The sequence below is a fragment of the Chanodichthys erythropterus genome, chromosome 13, assembly GCF_024489055.1.
Source record: "Chanodichthys erythropterus isolate Z2021 chromosome 13, ASM2448905v1, whole genome shotgun sequence".
Classification (NCBI taxonomy): Eukaryota; Metazoa; Chordata; class Actinopteri; order Cypriniformes; family Xenocyprididae; genus Chanodichthys; species Chanodichthys erythropterus.
Genome location: NC_090233.1, coordinates 53394340 through 53404290, shown reverse-complemented (window position 1 = coordinate 53404290; position 9951 = coordinate 53394340). Strand labels below are relative to the sequence as shown.

The following is a 9951-nucleotide window of genomic DNA, read 5'->3' as shown; positions in this document are numbered from 1 at the left end:
TTTCTCATAAATATTGATAAAAATATATCTTTTCTTGCATCACACTGTTTTTTGCTGTAGATCTTGAAAAATCTGAAATGTCAAAGAATTTCTACATTTTTCTAATTAATAAAAAGAGATAAATGAAGTAAAAACAAGGTAACATTCGAAACTTGTGTGCATTCACTCATTAATGACAAGTTACTGATTAGATACAATATGATTTTAGTTGAAAAATATTAAGTTATAATCTCACGTATAGTTTTTAATGCATTCGGAGGGTTATTCTGGTCCGATCCAATCCGTTTCAAAGTTCATAATCTTTCATCAAAGTTCCTCAGGAACGTCATCAATCCCTCTTATTTCTCACTCACCTGTCAGACAGAGACTCTTTCCACCATCCAGTGAATTCCTGAAGGTGAAAATCAAGTCCCATCCCACATTTAGTCTCTCCGAACATCCCGTTTCACCTGAAAATCTGATTCTGAAAGTCAAAAGAGTCACACTGACATGAAAACAGACTGAAGGAGGACGCAGAGGCTCGGATAAAGATAGAACTTTTGTTTATTAGTGGCTATAGATAATGCTATTGGACCATAATCATAAAAAAAACTGAGAAAACAAGAAAGGCTACATCTCTGGTCAGCAGTGGGTTAACATCAGCATCGATTAGCGCAGAATGAAGTGCATCAAGTTATACAGGGAACAGAAATGAGAAGCGGGAACAGAACAAACCCGTCACAACGTCTCCATGCGACAGAACGAGACGTCACCGCACGAATGGAGTTGAACGCGCTCAATACATCATCACGGCTGCGCGGAAATAGCGGCGATCGCTGCTTTACAGGGCACTTCGTCTGTGGAAAGATACGAGAGCGATTCCTTTAGGATTCATACATTCTGATCCTGAGTTCATCATGGCATTCTCGGTCTGTGCTATTGAGAAAAGCAGACGATATACTACGACAAGAGTTCTGGGTAAAGCTCCCAACACGACACCGAACACCGGAGCTGGAGAAGCCGGTACGTGACACGACGAAAACACGCCAGCTTGATTCAAGCAAAATGTTCAGATCGAGACATCCAGTCGGGCGCGTTACAAACCAGTTCCTCGCGCTTCGTTTTTAACAAAAATAGACCCGCCTCGCGATTCGCTTTGATATCGTCTTATAAAAAACATCCTGTGGGCGTATTTACAAGGGTCACGTGTGACATTCTGAAGGCTTACAAAGATTCCCTTCCGTCGAGACGGACGCTACGCTGTCGCCGGGGATTGTGGGTAGTGTGGGAAGAGAGTCAAGGAAAGGATGGAAACTGATTTCTGCCACGGAATAAAAACTATATTAAACTTTTTTCCTCACAATTCTTGAGTTTATTTCTTGCAAGTTTCTATGAATTCTAAAATCTTGCAATTGTTTTTTTTCTTTTCGCAGTGGAAAAAAAAAGGTAATTGCAAATTTTTTTTTTATTTCACACATTTTTTTTCCTGCAATTCAGAATTGTGAGATATAAACTCAAAATTCTGAGAATATTTTAATTTTTTTTTAAAACATTTTGTTTTAAAATTCTGTGAAAAAAGCCGGACTTGCGAAATGTAAACTTTTTGACAATTTAGATTGTTTTAAAAATTTAAAAAATACCTTTTAAATTTCCTTTTTCCATGGCGGAAGCAAAAGAAATCTGAAGTGTGAAATGTAAACTCAGAATTCAGTCAAAATTACGAGACGTAAACTCACAATCTTGAGTTTATAACTTAAAATAGAAGGTAATTGTGACGTTTTCTCTCACAATTCAGACTTTTTCCCTCACAATTGCAAGTTTATATCTTTTCTCTGAATTCTAAGATCTTGCAATAATTTTTTTTTTCTTTTAACTATGGAATAAAAAAATAAAAATGTAATTGCGACTTTCTCTCACACTCATTTTTTCCTGAAATTCAGAATTGTGAGTAAACTCGTAATTTTGAGGAAAGTCTGAATTTTAAAAATAACATTTTTTAAAATTCTGCGGAATTGTGTAAAAAATAACAGAATTGTGAGATAAAAAGTTTACAAAATGCCTATTTAATTCCCTTTTTCCATGTCAGAAGAAAAAAGTAGTATAAATTGTGAAGTGTAAACTCAGAATTCAACCAGAATTACAAGATGTAAATGAATGCAAATGAAAGATATAAACTTGCACTTGTGAGAAAAGGTCAGAATTGTAAGATTTAAAAGTTTTATTTTTGTATTCGGTGGCAGAAACAGAAGGAAGTAAAAAGAGAAAGGACAGGAAAATCAAGACAAACAACAGGCAAAACTCCCGTCCTCCCGTCTGTGTGTTAGTGTTGTTTAGAAATGTTAGCACTAGTAAACGCTGGCCAGATCTGTGTGGTCATGTGGTGCGGGACATTGTGCTGTGAGTTTCCCACATCCGTACGGGATCTGATGACACGTGCTTCCTGTTGTGGTGCTTCTGAAGACGTCACTTACACCGACGACTGATCCCACACCTGCTGGACACACAAACACAGATTTTAACAGCAAGAAAAAGTATTTTTTGTATAATTGTACAGACGTCCATCTTCAGCTCAGTGATCGTGAAGAGTGCGAGCCGTCACGCATCACGCTGTGTGAAATACAGACTGACTAAGTTTCTCAGCTGGATAAAACAAACCAGCGTCTCGCTAGTAAAGTTGTGTGTGTTCAGTCGTCCTGACCTTGTTAACAGTGTTGATGGGCGTTCGTGCCGATCCCGTGTGCAGTCTCTGACGGGGCTCCTCAAACGCCCGGCCGGGCGACCTTTCCCTGCGCAGGTCCATGACGCGACCCGGCGAACGGTCCAGCCGAGGGTCCATTATCCTCCCGGGTGACCTCTCCAGCCGGCCTGGCGACTTCTCTCGGTCGAGGGGGCGCGCGGGCGACTTGTCCCGCCGGAACTCCGTGCGAGCCTCGCGGTAGCGGTGGGGCGTCCCGGGCTGGTGGAGCCCTTCCTGTACGGCGGGCATGGCGGCCAGGCGCTTGGAGATGTGCTCGTTGTAGGAGGGAGGACCGCGCTTGTTTGGGCTGCGGGGAGAAACAGTCCCGAGTCAGTCCTTCACAGAAATCTGCTACGATAACCATTTAATCTATTACAGCTACAGAAGAGCTGGAGGAAACTATATACAGTGCACATGAACACACAGATAAAGGGGAGGGCCCTATGATTTCCACAACGCAGGAAACACAGACAGAATCGCGTCATAAAAACAGAATGTCAAATTTTTGATGAATGAGTTAAAAACACGTCAGTACACTTAAATCAAATCACAATATAGTGTCCGTGAATATTAAACCGCAAAAAGAAAAATATGAATCCTGCATGTCTCTGAAATGAATGATGCGGAAGCGTGGTTTCATTGACCTCACACACACACACACTGAAGCACTGCGACACTCGTCCTCTGTCGCCTCACTAAATGAACGCACAAATTCATCTCCAGAGCCGCTCTGAAAGTCACTTCATCAGCATTTAACCGCTTTGTTTGAGAAAACTACCGTCATAAACACAGAGAAACTCAAAGCTCTAGGCAAACCGTCAAAATAAAAGTTCAATTTAACTTGACAGAAACATATTAGTGTTGTACAGTAGAATTTAGATACATTAATTTAATAATAAATTATTATAACTATATTTTTAAGGAATAATCTCAGTTTTTCTACCATGTTTTAATGTTAACAGTTAAGCTCTGTTGTGCAGCACATTGTTTGACAAAAAAAAAGTTTAATTTAATGATTAAAAGATAAATTTAATGGTATGCGTTCATTTGATTGCCGGAAAAATTAAAATACACAACAGAATTTCTGAAAAAACAAAACATTTCATAATTATATATATTTTTAATTAATAAATATTGTTGTCTTTGATTATTAAAATGTAAATAAACCATTAAAATGGAATCCAGGAAACAGAATTTGGTAAAAAAAAAAAAAAAAAAAATTGAGGGGAAAGAATGAAACGTATATCATATAGGGCCCTAATTTTTTTGTTAAACTTTAAATAAATTGGACAAGATTCATTATTTTAATTAATTAGACATGCTTTTTGATTACTACTACATTAAAATTGAGTTCAAAATAAATAAATAAAACTGGAAAAAAAACACAGACATTCACCAGTGAGAAGAGATGAACCATAGTTATTAACGTGACACTGATAATGAAGCACACACCCATCAGACCAGTGAACACCACTCATCCCGTGCGCTATTAAACCGGTTCACTTCACAGGACTACTCACCAATCAACAGTCTCCTCATCCGCCATATCCAGAATAACATTTCAACAGAATTATGATTTTAAAATAACACCATAAAATGAACAAGAACTTCTCAAAACATGATATAATCAGAGCTGAGGAAGAAAACACGCCGCATTAAATCTTTGAAAAATACTAATACCTCATTTACATATTTAAACATTACATTTCAGAAAACTTGTAATACAAAAACTACTATGATCAATCAGCCGGGGAAAGAATGTGATATTTTTACCCTGTGCCTTAAAATTATATTCCAGTGTTCAGTGCGTCACATTAAAACTAGTCACATGTTCAGCGGCTTAGAATATTCTCCTTAAAAACACTTTATTCGTCACTCAGTTCACAGGTTAAAACGCTCATGCTCAGTCACTCCTTTGCACATATAAAGAAAGCACTTTTCTTCCTGTAAAGAAGAGAGAAACAGTCAGAACCTCTGGACCAATTACAGCCAGACTTCAGGTCACATGGGGTCGTTCACACAGATTGAACTGACACATTTAAATCATTATTCACTTCACGTCTTCTTCATCAGATTTGATGTCAGTGTTTCCCGTGTCTTGTTACTGCAGGATTAATCAAAAATGTACCTTCGTCAAACTAATTAAATGAAACTATGAACCGCGTCTCATTTAGACACGCTCAGCTCATGATCTGCTGTTTTCTGTGTCTCTGCTGGGGGGAATTATATATACACACACACATATAAAGGATTCATCAGGTCCTAATCAAGCTTCCTCCAGTGAAACCACATGACAGGAAGCTCTCCATGCACTCAAAGCACTGACCTGCGGGTGGAGCCGTTTCTCTGCGGTTCTGCGCTCGATCCCTCCTGGCTCAGATTGCCTTTGCAGCAAATGACGCGCAGCTTGTTCTGGTAGGACGAGGCCAGATACACGGCGCCGGACGAGATGGCGGGACCCAGGTAACGCGGGTTGGGAATGTCCAGGTGTGCGTAAGCATGTGGCCTGAACACACACACAGCACTCGATTCAGTGTCTCCAACAAACATCAAGAACCAAACCACAAAACACACTGGGCGGCAGTTTTACCCGAGCGCAGAGTGACTCTGAACCTCGATGACGTCCAGAGAGTTGAAGTACGTGACAAACAGGTACGGCTCTCTGTACGCTGTGGAGAAACACAGGATTTGGAGCTGATGTGATAAAGTGTGTGTGATATCTGAATAGAGGCTAGAACGAGGCCTGAACAGATATTTAACAGAAGTGGAGCATTTTTATTAAGAGCACCAATGAATCATTCACAATAAGACCAGAAACAGGAATTAAGTTAATTTAATTTCATGTGAGTGAAAATCTCAGCATCGAACAAGACTGAGAAACTGATGCTGAAAATTCAGCTTTGATCAAAGGAATAAATTACAGTTTACAGTATATTCACATAGAAAACAGCTGTTTGAAATTGTAATAATATTTCACATTTTTACTGTTTTTTTGATTAAATAAATGCAGTCTTGGCCAACAGAAAATACTTTTTTTTTTTTTTTCCCAAAAACAAACAAAAAAACAACTTACCGACTCTAAACTTTTGAATGGTAGTGTATATTATATATACATGTAAATATATATCATAAAAGGACTCATCACATCATATAAGTATTATAATATATGAAGAGTTTGGTTCCAAAATGCGATAAACATTTAGTATCTGGTCAGTATTGAAAAGTATTTTTTTTATTTTTGCACAAAATGTGATATCCATCGTGTTATTCTGTCATGTTTTCTATCCTTCTTTCCAAAACGTGACAAACATCACTCTCCCTTCTCTGCAGAACGCGATATATCCGCTCAACCAATCACAGCGCACCATTCCACACACTGTAAACAGTAATGGCGGTGCTCTGAAAACACCCGGCATCCTAGTTTTCCTTATCTACTTTGTACTTTGTGCTCAGCAAAACCAGAAAAATGACTAATTTTGACGGCATTGATGAACTGAATCATGGACCGTTTTTTATATCAATGTACTCGGCAAATGTGTTTGTTTTAACCGTGCGGTTAAAACTCTTTAATCGCTAATGACAAACCGAGACATAATTAATTTGTAACATTAACATGATGACTCACTGAATTCATTTTGGGAGCGACGACTGAATGTGTTTTTAGTCAAATGCCTGAATATAAGATCAGTATTGACCAAGTTCAGAGGCTGTCATATATGTGGATCAACTTACTTTGTTGTGTATTTTCAATATGAAAAATAACTTTTATATTGATGGATTTATTGCATTTTGAAAAAAAAAGTATCATGGATTTATTGCATTTTGGGAAAAAAATTATCAGTTCTTATAAAAAAACCTTTTAAAATCAAAATGTAGATTTGAACTTTTAATGTTTTTATAACCAAAAAATGCTATGTGAAAGTTTGAAACAGAAAATAGTGGTTTTCATTTTTCCGCTTTCTTGGTAAAGAAAACACATTTTAAATCAAATTAATCAAAATGGAGTTATAACATTTTGGAACCAAACTCTTCATGTACAGTTGTTAGGAAAAGTAAGTGAACCACTTGCAGAATCTGTGAAAATGTGAAAACTTTTAACAAAATAAGAGATATCATTCAAAATGCATGTTATGTTTTGTTTAGTACTGTCCTGAGTAAGATATTGTACATAAAAGATGTTTACATATAATCCATAAGACAAAACAATAGCTGAATTTATTAAAATAACCCCATTCATAAGTATGTGAACCCTTGATTCTCAATACTGTGTGTGGTCACCTGATGATCCACGACTGTTTTTATGTTTTGTGATGGTTGTTCATGAGTCTCTTGTTTGTCCTGAGCAGTTAAACTGAGCTTTGTTCTTCAGAAAAATCCTCCAGCTCCTGCAGATTCATCCGTTTTCAAGCATTTCTGCATATTTGAACCCTTTCCAGCAGTGACTGTGTGATTTTGAGATTCATCTTTTCACACTGAGGACAACTGAGGGACTCAAACTCATCTATTAAAAAAGGTTCAAACATTCACTGATGCTCCAGAAGGAAACAAGATGCATTAAGAGCCGAGGGGTGAAAACTTTTGAACAGAATGAAGTCAGAATTTTTCTTATTTTGTTTAAATATCATTGTTTTTTATTTAGTACTGCCCTTCGGAAGCAACAGAAGATATTTGCATGTTTCCCGGCAGAAAAATTAAGTACAATTTATCTTGATATTTGAATTCAAAAGTTTTCACCCCTCGACTCTTAATGCATCGTGTTTCCTTCTGGAGCATCAGTGAATGTTTGAACCTTTTTTAATAGTTGAGTTTGAGTCCCTCAGTGTGAAAAGATGAATCTCAAAATCACACAGTCACTGCTGGAAAGGGTTCAAATATGCAGAAATGCTTGAAAACGGATGAATCTGCAGGAGCTGGAGGATTTTTCTGAAGAACAGAGCTCAGTTTAACTGCTCAGGACAAACAAGAGACTCATGAACAACCATCACAAAACACACAAACAGTCATGGATCATCAGGTGACCACACACAGTATTGAGAATCAATGCTTCACATACTTATGAACGGGGTTTTTTAATAAATTCAGCTATTGTTTCATCTTGTGAACTAAATGTAAACATCTTTTATGTACAATATCTTACTCAGGACAGTACTAAACAAAAAATAACATGCATTGTGTATGATCTCTCTTATTTTGTTAAAATAGTTCACATTTTCACAGATTCTGCAAGTGGTTCACTTTTTCTTACAACTGTATTATACATAAAATATATTACAAATATTTAAAAACAGGATTTAATATATATAACCAAATATATTAATAAATAAAACATTTATATTCATTCAAATAAATTACATATTATATAAATACATATATGCATTATGCTATATATATATATATTTGTTTAGTTGAGTTATAGTGTGATTTGTTCTGCTCTTCTGTGTCGCTCTTGGTGTGAACTGATCTAACCTAAACTACTGACTGAATAAAACGGATTCATTTTGATAAAGTTTTACCGAAGGACAGAGGCAGGCGGCTCCATTTGATGTCATCGCTGCGACTCCTGCGGCCGTAGGCGTCCACAAACACGCCAAACTCTACAAGCAACGACACACACTGGTCAAACACAGATTCACAAACACGTGTCACACAGCGGTCACGTTCACACACGCACCGTGGAAGCAGAGCAGATACTCGACTTTCTGCGGCGCGCTCGACACCTGGATGATGGAGATGGGGAAACTGTGGGAGGAGGCGGCGAACACGGCCGAGGCCAGCGTCACGTCGTTCTTATCCAGAAACTCTGAACACACACAAACACACACACACAGGGTCAGTTTAACAGCAGCGCTGGCGCAGTGAAACAGACAGTCGTGTGTGTGTCCATCATCTCACCTTCCAGCACGTACTGCTTCATCTCAATCTCATAGAACTTATTGGTGCCGATGATGATGCTGTATCCTGTGAAGTGAATGCAGCTGCAGGGCTCGGACGTCTCGATCTCCTGCGGAGAAGAGCAGCAGATACACACATGAATGGAGGAAGTTAAAGTGCACTTTTATTGCTATTTTAAAGGTTGCTAATGTTGTTTTAGAGTCTCCAACAACAGGTTCACATTCATTCAAGGTCAAAAACACTTTATTTTCTCATAATATCCACTGCAGCATCAGCTCTTTTCTCTCAGTGTCTGAAACGCTTCGTTCGAAGATTCGGTCTCTCTAAACCCCGCCTTTCTGAGAGCTGCTCTGCTCTGATTAGTCAGAATCAATTCTCTCTTTCTAAACTCCATTTATCTGATCTGTGAAACTTTACAGAGATTGTGCATTCACAAACAGCATCATTACACACGACATGAAAGATCATAACTGGGGCTCTTGAAACATGCGTGTCTGTCGTTCATGAAGAGGCTCTTTATACGTCACCTTTCTGATGCAGAACTTGTTGAGCGCGTCGTTGAAGCGCAGGATGGTGATTTTATTGGGCATCGCGGCACAGATACACATGCCAGAGTCGATCTGAAACACACACGCTTCATTCTTCAGTATACTGATACACCAGCAGATGTACACACGCCCTAATCATTACAATCAACTAAAACCGTTTAAAACATTTTTGTAAATTGAAATAAATCTGAAATACAATAAAATATTAGATTTAAAAACAAAAATTAAAATTAAAAATGTTGCCTTGGCAATAAACAAATAAGTTTATAATAAATTGAACTAAAATGAATAAATATATAGTAATAAATATAAATATATTTAATAAATAAATAGTCATATTTAATAACTACTTATAAATAAAACATAAAAGCACATAAAATTACTAAAAACTAAACTAAAATTTATAGTATATAAAGTAATAAATACATAATAAATAAAGTCATATTTAATAACTACTTATAAATAAAACTTATAAAAATGACAAAAGCACATAAAATTACAAAAAATTAAACTAAACTAAAATTTTAAGTATATAAAGTAATAAATACATAATAAATAATTAGTCATATTTAATAACTACTTATAAATAAAACTTATAAAAATGACAAAAACACATAAAATTACTAAAAGCTAATTAAAAACATAATACATAAAAAATACTAAAATAACACTAAACATCAATTTCACATGCGCGTTTTAATTAGCTGAAATAATATTAAATAGAAAAATGTAAAACAAAATGAAACTGAAATAAGTTTAAGCTGAACTAAAATTAAAACTGAAATAAAACAAATT

At 36.7% G+C, this 9951-nt stretch overlaps 1 protein-coding gene across 10 annotated transcripts in view; it reads right to left on the bottom strand.

Moving 5' to 3' along the window:
* Positions 1-554: 554 nt before the first annotated feature.
* The window catches only part of cita (citron rho-interacting serine/threonine kinase a), an 87388-nt gene continuing 77991 nt past the window's right edge, over positions 555-9951 (bottom strand). For 7 of the 10 annotated variants that reach the window (XM_067407621.1, XM_067407626.1, XM_067407625.1 and 4 more), the window contains 8 exons: positions 9136-9228; positions 8609-8717; positions 8388-8516; positions 8230-8310; positions 5307-5385; positions 5043-5222; positions 2678-3023; positions 555-2473 (listed from right to left, as the gene is read on the bottom strand). In XM_067407621.1, the coding sequence (XP_067263722.1) occupies positions 2447-2473; positions 2678-3023; positions 5043-5222; positions 5307-5385; positions 8230-8310; positions 8388-8516; positions 8609-8717; positions 9136-9228 (1044 nt within the window). In that variant the 3' untranslated portion in view covers positions 555-2446. The remainder of the gene's footprint in view (positions 2474-2677; positions 3024-5042; positions 5223-5306; positions 5386-8229; positions 8311-8387; positions 8517-8608; positions 8718-9135; positions 9229-9951) is intronic. The other 3 variants (XM_067407622.1, XM_067407624.1, XM_067407629.1) reach the window with 1 other exon arrangement.